The 13,987-nt window shown below is 43.3% G+C and overlaps 1 protein-coding gene across 1 annotated transcript in view; it reads left to right on the top strand.

The window, feature by feature from the left end:
* The window catches only part of tfe3a (transcription factor binding to IGHM enhancer 3a), a gene marked incomplete at its 5' end in the record, with an annotated part of 41,116 nt that extends 27,778 nt beyond the window's left edge, over positions 1-13,338 (top strand). Inside the window, 5 exons of the mRNA XM_083641302.1 lie at positions 3,514-3,631; positions 4,336-4,392; positions 7,089-7,164; positions 9,081-9,228; positions 9,903-13,338. Of these exons, the coding sequence (XP_083497428.1) occupies positions 3,514-3,631; positions 4,336-4,392; positions 7,089-7,164; positions 9,081-9,228; positions 9,903-10,229 (726 nt within the window). The 3' untranslated portion in view covers positions 10,230-13,338. The remainder of the gene's footprint in view (positions 1-3,513; positions 3,632-4,335; positions 4,393-7,088; positions 7,165-9,080; positions 9,229-9,902) is intronic.
* Between the last annotated feature and the right edge of the window lie 649 nt (positions 13,339-13,987).

Raw genomic sequence — 13,987 nt, 5'->3', positions numbered from 1 at the left:
AGAACGCCATTGTTAAAAGTACGTCCGGGTACGTCTTTGGCAGAGAATGAGTTAATAGGCAAGCATATACGTGTTACAACATTACATTACATTACATCATTTGCCACACGCTTTTATCCAAAGCGACTTACAATAACAAAATTTTTTCAGCAATAGAGCAATCAACTATGCAACACAGTCTATGACAACTACAACTTCTGAAGGAACAGTGGTACAAGTTTAGTTTAGGTTAGTCGTTTATTTTTTATTTTTTACAAGCAACACTATGACCACTTTAATCGGAACATGTTACACTACAGGCTTCCCATAGCAGTGTCCTTTCCATTCCTTTAATTGCCATTCTCCACTGAGGAACAACATTGTGCATGTAAATAAAGCTTTCTGAAACATACAAGAACTTTTTTTTTATTGGTGGAGATGAATTTATACACAGGAACTTAGCCAACAGAAGAGTTATTTGAAAAGAAACAACACCATTGGCTGGTTACGTCAGAATCAGAATCACTTTTATTGCCACAATATGCAAGATTACATACTGCACGAGGAATTTGTCTTAGTGTCAGTATGCAGCGTAGCGGTTATGTCAATATTCAGATAAAGAAATAGAAATACGGGGGGGGGGGGGGATTCAGCTGAGTTCAGGACAGTAGTGGGGTTTGTGGGGGGAGTTTGTCGGGTCCTTGGTGGAAGGGGCTTATGGGCCTTGTTGATGAGGCTAATGGCGGTTTGGAAGAAGCTGTTCTTCTGGCAAGAGGTTCTGGTCTTGACAGACCTCAGTCTCTTGCGTAGGGGGAGTGTTTTTCAAGAGCTTGTGGCCAGGGTGGGAGGGGTCGGCCATGATCTTACGAGACCAAGTACATCCTCTGCTGTGCCTTCTTGGTGAGAGCTCTGATGTTCAGCTCCCGTTTTAGGTCATGGCTGATGATGGTCCCCAGGAAGCGGCAGGACTCCACAGTGTTGACTGGGTGATGGGGGAAGGTGTTCCTCCTGTAATCCACAATCATCTCCACTGTCTTTTGAGCATTTAACACCAGGTTGTTTTGCCTGCACCAAGTCACCAGATGATCAACCTCCTGTCTGTATTCAGACTCGTCTCCATCTGTGATGAGCCCTATGAGGGGGGTATCATCCGTGAACTTCAGGAGCTTGACGGACTGGTGACTGGAGGTGCAGCTGTTGGTGTACAGTCCGAAGAAGTATGGAGAGAGGACATCATATACCGTTTTCCCGAGGTCTAATGTCAGGAAGGGTATGAATAAATAGATACCACTCAAACCAGGTCGACTCTAACCAATAGACATCAGCCAAATCGAACAACACATTTTAGCTATCTTGAATTCCATCTTTAGTAACGTTATTTCCAGAGTCTGGTTCAGTAAAAGCCCTTTTAAAGAAGACCACATGGCTGACAACAACAGGCATATATACTGTATAGGAGTTGGTAACCATGCCTGCTGCAAAAAGTGCAAAGTCGTTCAACCATCCTCACACTGGGAGGAAATACCCTCTTGGGGAATTTATAAACTGTAAGTCTACTCATGTGATTGACATGTTCTTTTGTCCCTGGGGTCTAGCGTACGTTGGACAAAGCAACCGGGCCCTAAAACAACAAATATCAAAGCACAAAACTGCAAAAAATGTAATTTTGCACAAAACTGCAAAAAATGTAATTTTGAAGATCACTTAACTAGCCAGAACTCTTGTCTGCTGCTGCTGAATGTAGCTTTGTCTCCCGCTTACAAAACCATCATCTGACACATTTTAATCATATTTATTTATGTGACTTGTCATGGCATCTTAGCTTCCAGCTAGCTAGCTGCAGACTACTTCCAGCTAGCTAGCTGCAGACTACTGCCAGCTAGCTAGCTGCAGACTACTGCCAGCTAGCTAGCTGCAGACTACTGCCAGCTAGCTAGCTGCAGACTACTGCCAGCTAGCTAGCTGCAGACTACTGCCAGCTAGCTAGCTGCAGACTACTGCCAGCTAGCTAGCTGCAGACTACTGCCAGCTAGCTAGCTACAGGCTACAGCCATGGACCGTAGAAAATATGGACAGAGTCAGCATGATGTCACCCATTGGATTTGGGACTCTGTTTTGAAGCCTAGCGTATGGGAATGTGGCCGTCGCCATCTTAGGGTTCTTGTGCAGCTCGCACGAGACCAGCGGTTTCCCAGAGCCGCAGCTCCACTTTATTGGTCGGTGCAATCACTGTACGGGTGACCTGTCAATCACCCCCAAAACATAGTCTTTTCTATTGTCTATTTTACTCTCGGGTGAGTGATATAAAAACAGTTGTTATGGGGTGAACGGGGAACATCTCTCTTTTGGATACAGCCTCAAGTGGCTATTCGAGGAACTACAGCTTTCCGTAACACTTACGCAGCTTCCTCAGCCAAGCCCCCAGGAATAGCTGTGGGCCGTGAAGCAAATTGAACATGGTGGCCAAGCTCGGTATTGCAAGTCACGTGACGCCCTGCAGCCCAGAAACAGAAATTCCCTTCCACTTACATGGGCAAAGCAGCAGCTGTAAAACGATGTTTTGGTTGTCACGTTTTACTTTATGAGACAATGTTTCTCCAGAATCCACCAAGAGGCATTTTCTCGAGCACCCTCTCTCTATGGCTCTGACCACTATAACTCTGGGCCTGGGCTCGCTCGTGAACACAAGCAGACATCACGGAAGTAAAAGCAGGAAGAAGAACCCCTTCAATGCACCAATGCACCAATGAGCAGCTTCTTCAAATGAATGACTGGGCGTGTCCTATACCCTATCCAGTTTATTTACATATATAATACATAATACATCCATTCCACGGTCAAAGCCAGAGCTACTGTAGCACACTGGCTACAACTAGCTAGCTAGTGCATGCGCATGTGCCTGAATATTGTCTAATAGCTGCCAGCTGCTCGTCTTGATCCTTTCATTGGTTGTCTCTGTCAGACTGAGGGCTGGCTCCAGCTGACTTTGTCCTGTGATTGGCTGGCTCCAGCTGACTTTGTCCTGTGATTGGCTGGCTGCAGCTAATCTCTCGAGACAGACTTTCGACTTGCATCGAAAATCTGTCGCAGGCTCCGTCAAAAGGGGTGTAACAGTGCTCGCACGCATGCTCGTCTTTACCCGATCAAAATGAAGTGAACGTGACCGGTGTGTCGTCAAAACTGACTATTTTCAGCGTATAGCAAGTTGCTACTTACTATCAGCAACGAGCTAGTAGTAAGTAACTTACTACTAGCAACGAGCAGAGCCGGTCGGTTGGAGCCAATGGCAGAGCTTGCAGGGAGCGGAAAGGGATTTTCTTCCATTGCCGACCGCACCTCTTGAGTTCCTGTTGCACCACATTGAAACGGGGCTGCTGCCCCCAGAGGTTAGAGAAAAAAATAGTTTTTGTTTTGTTTAACCGATGGGTTCCCAGATTGGGCTGCAGCTGACTGTGCCGGGATTGGCTGGCTCCAGCTGACTGTGCTGTGATTGGCTGGCTTCGGCTGACTCTGTGCTGTGATTGGTCCTTCCAGCTGCCCGTCTCGGGGAACCTGCTGGATGTGTACAGCGGCGCCGGGATGGCCACGCCCACCATAACCATTAGCAACAGCTGCCCGGCCAACCTGCACCACGTCAAGAGGGAGATGAGCGGTACACATCCCATATTGCACTCTAGTTGGGTTTCCATCTACCTGTTTTCATGCAATTTTTTAATTGACGGGTTAGGGTTAGTGGAAACACGGGGAAAAATAAATATCGCAACAAAGTTTTTACGCTTGGGGGAGGTGAAAAAGTTGGCATATTGATAAAAAGGTAAATGCGACTGAGTTCAGTGGAAACAGATTCAGCTAATCTTCCAAAACCAAACTCCATTCAAAAACCATGCAATTTCATGCTGCCTTGCTTACTGGTACAAGTTAATGCCCCGACCGTAAAACATGACAAAGACTTGTTATGAATCAGTAGGATGCCCTCTACATGTCAGCATCACTAAATACACTCGTAAGGTAAATAAGCAGCACATATTTAGGCACAATTTGAAGGTTTAGACCGCCCACCACGGTGTCTTTTAACTAAAGGGTTAGACCACGGTGTGTTTTAACGTTATTCTCTCACAGTAACTGCTTAGTGGATTATATTATATGTATGCTCAATTGAAGAGTGGCGCCTGGTAATCCATTTAATGGTGTAAGTTTGTTCATAATCAAAGAACTTTAAATTAATAGATGTTTTTCATAGAACTCAGTCGCTGCCTGCAAGACAGACATTGGGCTTCATGCTGAGTGCATATTTTATTGTGACAGCAGTGAATATGGAATTTATGTGACATCTTGTTTTTGTTGTCAATGTTGTAGATGTGGAGACCAAGGCTCTGGTTAAGCAGAGACAGAGAAAGGACAGCCACAACATGAGTGAGTACTGCAGTGTTCCAAGGCAGTAATCATAACATATACTGAAGGGCCAGAGGGGCTCAAGTACAAACGGATTTAAGTTGTTTCGTATACTTTCATAACCGTTTTATAAAAGCAATAGATCACTTCAGACCGTGATATCTGCTTTTTCACCCTCTGCCTACAGCGCCGGGCAAAGCACGACCCTTGTGTGGTATAATAAGCATATACCCTTATGTGTGGTATAATAAGCATACCCTTATGTGTGGTATAATAAGCATATACCCTTATGTGTGGTATAATAAGCATACCCTTCTGTGTGGTATAATAAGCATACCCTTCTGTGTGGTATAATAAGCATATACCCTTATGTGTGGTATAATAAGCATATACCCTTCTGTGTGGTATAATAAGCACGTCCCTTATGTGTGGTATAATAAGCATATACCCTTATGTGTGGTATAATAAGCATATACCCTTATGTGTGGTATAATAAGCATATACCGTAAATTCCGCACTATAAGCCGCACCGGAGTATAAGCCGCAGCAGCAAAATTGCCTGTTTGTTACATATATAAATTAAAACAGAAGTGGATTTATAGTTAGAAAGAGTGCTAAAAAAGAGAGATTTTTTTTTTTTTTTTTTTTTTTTTTTGGAAAAAATGCATAGATAAGCCGCACCGTTATATAAGCCGCAGGGCCAAAAAAACGGGGAAAAAGCCGCGGCTTATAGTCCGAAATTTACGGTACCCTTATGTGTGGTATAATAAGCACGTCCCTTATGTGTGGTATAATAAGCATATACCACGTTATGTGTGGTATAATAAGCATATACCCTTATGTGTGGTATAATAAGCACGTCCCTTATGTGTGGTATAATAAGCATATACCCTTATGTGTGGTATAATAAGCATATACCCTTATGTGTGGTATAATAAGCATATACCCTTATGTGTGGTATAATAAGCACGTCCCTTATGTGTGGTATAATAAGCATATACCACGTTATGTGTGGTATAATAAGCATATACCCTTATGTGTGGTATAATAAGCACGTCCCTTATGTGTGGTATAATAAGCATATACCACGTTATGTGTGGTATAATAAGCATATACCCTTATGTGTGGTATAATAAGCATATACCACGTTATGTGTGGTATAATAAGCATATACCCTTATGTGTGGTATAATAAGCACGTCCCTTATGTGTGGTATAATAAGCATATACCACGTTATGTGTGGTATAATAAGCATATACCCTTATGTGTGGTATAATAAGCATATACCCTTATGTGTGGTATAATAAGCATATACCCTTATGTGTGGTATAATAAGCACGTCCCTTATGTGTGGTATAATAAGCATATACCACGTTATGTGTGGTATAATAAGCATATACCCTTATGTGTGGTATAATAAGCACGTCCCTTATGTGTGGTATAATAAGCATATACCCTTATGTGTGGTATAATAAGCACGTCCCTTATGTGTGGTATAATAAGCATATACCCTTATGTGTGGTATAATAAGCATATACCCTTATGTGTGGTATAATAAGCATACCCTTATGTGTGGTATAATAAGCATATACCCTTATGTGTGGTATAATAAGCACGTCCCTTATGTGTGGTATAATAAGCATATACCACGTTATGTGTGGTATAATAAGCATATACCACGTTATGTGTGGTATAATAAGCATATACCCTTATGTGTGGTATAATAAGCGTATACCCTTATGTATAATAAGCATAATACACGTTATGTGTGGTATAATAAGCATGTACCACGCACGCACGGCCTGTCATGATCTATTGCTTAAATATATCTTACTACTGGGCGGCATTCCCACAATTGCTCGAGTTGCTCAAGTTCAGGGCCGCCGCTACCTACACACACACAACCTACACACACACTACCTACACACTACCTACACACACAAAACGCGCTGAGCGTAGGGCACCAAGTGCCGCCTATAGGGCATCATCCAGAGCAGGATTAAAAGTAACTCTCCACACGGTCAGTTTGGCCTTCCCTGTTTTCAGTACAAGTGCGAGATTCCTCCCACACCCGCAAATATGTAACGTAGCCTACGTAAATACAGTGTTGTGTAGTGGAAGCGATCATCTTGCTCTATAATAACCAGAACAGGTGTTGTTCAAACTGAACATTTATTTCTCCAACATGCTGCAGCTGCAGCAGAAAGGGAGATAAATAGTGGACTATTCAGTCCATTTGCAACACACACATTTTCATAGTTAAGCTACTTCCCTATATATATATATCCCTGATCTAAAGTCATGGATTTCATTTAGATATGTGAAACCATACACTGTATATACAGTGTATGATGTGACCTGACGGAGCCAGATTTTTTAATTAGGTAATTGCCCAAATTACCTAATGATGGGATGTCATAGGGAATGATGTCATCAGTGATGATGTCACCAGATGATGTCATCATTGCTCGAGCAACATCACATCATTAGGTAGTTTAGGGCAATTACAGAATTAAAAACCTGGCTCCAACAGGTCACCCGCAAGGGTGCTCTTCACACTTCCTGAAAGTTTCAGCACGGTCGCACATAAAATGGCATAGCTACTACTACTGCTGCCCTGTCATCGCCGCTATCTAGGAACTCAAAAGAGTGTATATTTATATGTAGCTTCCAGTACTGAGTAATGAGATCATATTTTATGTTGTTGTTGTTTGCAGTTGAGAGGCGGAGGAGGTTCAACATCAACGACCGGATCACGGAGCTGGGAGCGCTCATCCCCAAGGCCCCCGACCCGTCAGTACCTCTCCACTTCTGTTCTTTAAAGGGGACCCGTCAGTACCTCTCCACTTCTGTTCTTTAAAGGGGACCCGTCAGTACCTCTCCACTTCTGTTCCTTAAAGGGGACCTATTATGACCTCTTGTTATGTAACTAATTCCCCGCCATTCACGTGTTTTCACGTCAACCCGTCTTTTTACCGCCATGCGAGTTGGCGCTCTTGGCCACCTTATGAAGTGCTAATATCATCATCATCATCACCATCATCATCATCATCCATTCATTTATTCATTCATTCATTTTCATCATCATCATACATAAAGTTGCCAAAGTGGTGTCTGTCTGCGATGTTGGTTCCACATTGTGAGATTTGTGATGATTTTGGTCAGTAGTGATGTCACTGATGATGTCACAATGTCTATGACATCATCAGTGATGTCACTTGAGCACTTGATGATGTCATCAGTGATGACTCAAGCAATTGTGATGTCACTGATGATGTCATGGGCGCAGTCGGTAGCGCTGTCGCCTCACAGCTAGAAGGTCCTGAGTTCGATTCTCGCCTGGGACGCTGTGGGCGCTGGAGTTGTGACTTCCCCCATATCTTCAGTGCCTACTGCCCAGGTGGGCTATCTCGTCGAAAGGGCCTTTTTGTGTGGAGTTTGCATGTTCTCCCCGTGCCCCCCAGGGGGTTCCTCCGTACATAACCCCCCACTAAAAACATGCAGAAGATCGTGACGACAACATCTGAAGTTGGTCCCCGGGCGCTGGAAAGAAAAAGCGACCACTGCTCCTGGCCTGCCCCCTGGAGGAAAGGACAAGCCTGGATGGGTCAAATGCAGAGGACATATTTCACCGGCCACCATGAGTGTGTGTTGTGGCCGCATGCATGTGTTGAGGTCATCAGTGATGCACTGAGTGATGTCACTCGAGCACTCCATAATGTGATAAGTGTGTCGCTGCCTGGTTTGCACATCCCATAATACAACTGTTCGCATCGCATCCCATAATAGTATGATGATACTTGGGATGCCATTGCGAACAGGTTAGCTAAACGTTTAGCGTCGCCAGCGAGGGCCCCCACCGGTCGGGGTATGTTTCGAAATCCCTCCAGGCCTGAAATTTTTTCTAGGGTAAACAAAAGCTTTTGGGGATGTACAAAGCTTTTTCATCCATTATAAGCGGTTGATCATTATAACCGTGATCACTAGAAGCGGATTCCACTGTACGTAAATGTCAGATTAAACATGGCCGAAGTTTCAAATAATGAGGTAAATGTATGTGAAAGTGATCCCCATGAGCTTCAGACTGATCCAACAGGTTTCAGGTGACGTCAGATATGGACGGATTTCCTTATGGTGAATGGTCCAGCCACTGTGACCGCATGTCCATCCATTCCATCAAGGGAGGGGGCGGAGCTAGATAAAAGGGGCGTCGGTATGGGGAAGTGGCTAGAGGGTGTTGGGTGGTGGGAGGGGGCGTGGTCAAGAAAGTTGGCGGGGCCGTAGCTAGGGATAGGATGGTCGTAGAGAGTCGGGGTTCGGGGCGTGGGTAGCGGGATGTGGCTGGTGGAAGGGTACATGTAGGGGTAGGTTTAGGTTAGGGGTAGGTTTAGGTTAGGGGTAGGCCGTAGGGGTAGGACCATTTTCCATGTTCAAAACCATTAGCTGTGTGTTTGAAGTACCCCCAAACATTGCCTAAAGTGCCATAAGGCTGAATGGCCACACCACTGCCCCGTGGGCTTCAAGGTCTTTGTACTTGTAGAAGTCTGGACAGACATGGATGTAGACTGAAACTTGACTTGTTGGCGGAGGCATACAACTGGCGAGGCGGTTATTTCTAGTTTTAATTTCATTATTCTTGTTGAATCAAATGTTCTTTTCTTTTGTGTGTGTGTGTGTGTATGTGCATGTGCATGTATGTGTGTGAGCAGGGAGTCACGCTGGAACAAAGGCACCATCCTGAAGGCATCAGTAGATTACATCAGGAAGCTGCAGAGAGAGCAGCACAGATCCAGAGAGCTGGAGACCCACCAGATCACACTTGAGTCCACCAACAGATCCCTGCTGCTGCGCATACAAGTAATAATAACTAGGCATCTCGCATGCTACGTGTGCTCGATTCCTAGACTCGAGATTTTTATTTATTTATTTCCCCCTTGTTCTTTTTTGTTCTTGCTTAAACCGAATGTTTTATGGTCACTCACAATTCAGTAGGTCACGGGTTGGCTTGGTTCCGGCCTTAAAACTCATTATATAAGCATTTATCAAAATGTCTATGGAGAAAATGAATGCGGAACTTACGTCACGAAAAGTCACACGTGCCTGTTGTCAACAGAACTCTACATAATCCAAACATCGTGGAAATGCTTCCATACCATCTATTTCCCCTGCATTGCTTTCGGTAACATTAGTTTTAAACTTCCTCGATTACCGTTTTCTTTTCACGTGTATCTCCATGTTAGTTTCAGTCCCGTGTGCTGCGCAACACTGGTGTTGCCTTCAAGTGCTGTCAGTGATGTAGTAAAATAACACTCCAGCACACAGACAGCATGTTGTGAAGCCAAAAACAACACAACACACTGCAGTGACTGAACAATGTGATGGAGCCCGGGCCGGTAGCCCAGCTCTAATCCCTTACATGAATAGTTACTGGGGAAAGTAATAAAAAGACAGTAATTAAATGATAGTAACTAAGTTTCTGTAGTTGGTTACTGCCCAAAACGGAGTCTAAGTGCTTGTTGTTTATTTGTTAGGAGCTGGAGCTGCAGGCGCGCCTCCACGGCCTCTCCTCCTCTTCCACTCCCTCCTCCTCCACCTCCTCTCTTGGAGGGGATGCCCTCCTCTCCCCCTCACTGTCCACCATCATGACCACGTCCCTGTCGCCCCTGAACCTAGCCACGCCTCTGGACATGGCCACGCCCCTGGACCTGGCCACGCCCCTGGACGCCCTGAGCTTCACGGAGCTGGGCGAGCTGCGGGGGCCCGTGTTCTCCCTGCTGGGTGGAGACCCCCTGCTCTCCTCTGGAGCCTCCCTGACCAGCAGCCGCAGGAGCAGCTTCAGCATGGAGGAGGACCAGTGATGATGTCATCACATGACGGTGGCGTATGGGGGGGTGTCATTGGTCAGTGCCAGGAGTGGAACACTGTTTGATTTTCCTCGTTTTTTAAGGACTGTTTTGCATTTTTTTTATGTTTCCATAAATTAGAAACTCTTTAATATACAGTATATAGCTTTGTGAATGACTCTCTCAGAGCAAAAGTTATGAGTATTTTAATCGGTTATGTGTCTAAAAGTAACATGTGAGAAAAATGGCTTTAAAACATTCCACACCATATTTTCTACAGTGGCATTCCACCAAAACCATAACAATTTATATTTTCCCTTTTGTTTTATGAAAATAATTATTCATAGTGATGTACTATGAAGATTAAAGTCACCAAATCACTCAAATTATCTGCAAAACTCATTTTCGACCTTTGGGTCATTACCAACATGTGAAGGAGAAATCCTTCACATATGTGTAACACATACTGCACATGTACCAATAAATAATAATAACTTTAAAAATATAGGTAGAATAAAATTAAATAAAATGAATCAATAACAGTTAAATTAATAATTAAAGGACGGCTTTACCGTGGGGAATATGAATATATATCAATCTCACGCCCCTAAGGTTTTAGAATCCGTTGAAATATTTTGAAATTGGAGCTTCACTGCCTGACCTATCAGGCATCTCTCACATTTTTAGGGAAGCCGGATGACGCGTTACGCGTCACCTGGCTTCCCTCCCCGCTTGCGGAACTCGAGCGCCTATGAACTACAAGTCTTGTGAGCCATGGTCCCGCCTCTAGAGGTCCTCCACGCCCCTTCAGAGCTCTCGACGAAAAGCAAAAGGCAGCCATCTTGTTCACCCGCATAGCATACTGTAGCTAGGTTAGCTTTCCATAGCTCCTTGCCAAGAGACCATATCTCTGGAACGGAAGCACCAAAAGACACGGGACTGGCGGCATTGGAAAGCTTGTCAAATTTTACATCTAGTAGTAGGTGAGTTGAAGTAACGAAATCAACGCTGAGCAATGTACCCATTTTTACACATTTTTACAGAAAATAGTTACAACATCAGATGCGCGTAACTCCTACGAAAATGCCTTAAAATGCATGAATTTTTTTTTATGAAGACATCTCCCGACATATATACTACCGTTTACATTTGGTGCAATTTGGAGGCAATTTTATTTTCGATTTATTTCTTCTTCTTTGTATCTTTTATTGTCGAAGCCTTCTTCTTATTCTTCTTCTTTGAGTTTTATGGCAGTTGGCAAACATATATGTGCATTACCGCCACCTACTGGAGTTTGATATCAGCCAAATGCCTGAGGGGTGGGCATGAAAACGAAGGCCACGCGAGCCCAGTGCATTGTGGGAAATGTAGTATTTCGGGTTCCCGCACCCGCCCCTCCCCTCCACCACCCCCCCCCTCCACACAGAGTGGATTTCTGGTGATATCTCTGGCGGGAAACAACCAATTTCAAAAATGTCAACGGATTCGAAAACCTTAGGGGCGTGAGATTTAATATATATTCATATTCCCCACGGTAAAGCCGGCCTTTAATTAATTAATTAAATACAAAATAAAAATTCTCATACAAAAATAAATATTCTATTGCATCAGTGCAACAGCCTATGGGTCCCAAATGCGATTTTTGAAAGAAGAATCCAACTCTGAACTAGATATACTCCTGTACATTTGGGTACATTCCCAGGTAAACAAAAGTAGAGTTGTTTTTAATGATCGCTCAGTTTCCTGTGTTTCGTTCTCTTCATTGTCAGACGAGCTAGTAGAGCCAGCAAGTTCTGCTAGCAAGTTCAACAACAATATCAGAATCATTGTCAGGTGCATTCATTTTCTGTAACAATGTGCGTTTCCTACTACTCAGCCTATGTTTGGGTATGTTTGGGTGCCCTAAATCAAGGAACACATGCAGAAGTGATTCTGGAGCTAGCAATTAGCAAACAGTCCCTACTTCTTCATCTTCGTCTTCTTCTTCTCTGGGTTTAACAGCAGCTTGCATCCATAATCCTGCACTACTGCCACCTGGGGTTAGCGAGCAGCAGTCCCAATGCTACCGTGCTGTTTTCATAGGTGTGTAAAATAGAGATGCACACAATTAATCGAAGCTCGATTACTCGCTGATTAAGGATTTACTCGAGCATGTGAAAATTTACTCGATCAAAACAAAACAAAAAGTCTACTTTTTCTCTCTGTGGATGTCCCCTCAGAGTTACCGTAGAACAGGAAGTGTGGGGACTTAAGTTGTTGACAAGAGCCGGTGTTGACGAGTGTGCTAACGCTAGGCGCTAGCTGTCTAAATGTGGAAGTGTGTTATAACATTAGAGCCTGACTCTCTCGTTTATTGTTTTATTAACAAAGTGTAAGTAATAGGCGGACCCGGACACTCGGCTACATCAATATAGCCCTTTTCAGACAGGTCATAAGATGCTCTACTTGAACAGTGTTCATTCGGATAAATTGGCTGGCTCCTCTTCCTCAAACCTGGAGCAACCCGGCCACCATCAGCGAGGAAGAGTTGCGATGCACGTACAACAACAATCACTTGAACAATGTTCAATCGGATCCTAGTCCCACCTGGACTGGAGCTGAGCCCCTGTTGGACCTGGGCAGCGGCCGCGGCGGGGATTCTGGGCAAATGTTGACATGTCTAAAAGTTATGCCTCTACGTTTTTGTGTTTCATAGCGTAGGCTATGCTATGCAATGTTGTGAGAAATATACAATAAGTTGCTGCTGTATAAATAGATTTTATTGAGGAAAAAACACAAAAGTATTTTTAATTACAATTACTCGATTGATTGCTCGTTAACGTTACCAATGATCGATTTCGGAATTTGTGGAAAATGTGCATCCCTAGTGTAAAACAAAAACCTGAATTTAATTTACCGTACTCATTTACTCATTGTACAATTTAAAAGTAACAAAGAAGAATATTTATTATTTAAATTACTCAAGTCAGAGTAAAAGTAGAATTTAAAAAATACTGTAAAAGTACAAATCCTCAAAAAAACTACTCTAGTACTTTTACTTTAGTACTTTTACTTGAGTATTTTCCACCTCTGCACACACACACACACACACACACACACACACACACACACACACACACACATATATACAGTATATATATATAATGTATATATATACAGTATATATATATACAGTATATATATAATATATATACAGTATATATATATATATATATATATACATATATATATATATATATATATATATATATATACCGGTACACACACATACCCACCCCCATTTGGTGCTCCAGATGGCCAGCAACCTGCAGTGGATTATGTATATTGGCTGCGAGCCGCCAACTAAAGCTTCTCGAGCCCCAAAATGCTCACGAGCCGCGCAATGTGTAACTAGGAACTAGCATAAGCACAAACAACCTGTGTTGCGGCCACTGACCTAAAATTATGGACAGAGCTATCCCATTGATTTTGGTCTCCCTCGGGAGTTGATTCGTTGGCCGTCGCCATCTTGATTTTTCTTTATCTTTATCTTTATCTTTATTGTTTATTTAAGCAGGGACAGTACACAATAAATATATTGCACCAGAGCTAGCTAAAAGCTCATTTGCATCTGTAGTCCCTGGGCACACAGAGTCCTGTGCGCACACAGTACATATCAAATACAGCAATTAAAGGAAAATCCTATTGTCTAAAGTTTAGACAATAGGATTTTAGACTCTAAACAATCAAGATACATGACAAAAAATTATACTTACTATTAGCAAGATACTACA

This window comes from Poromitra crassiceps, assembly GCF_964638095.1.
Source record: "Poromitra crassiceps genome assembly, chromosome: 8".
NCBI lineage: Eukaryota > Metazoa > Chordata > Actinopteri > Beryciformes > Melamphaidae > Poromitra > Poromitra crassiceps.
This window is presented reverse-complemented; position numbering and strand designations above follow the sequence as displayed.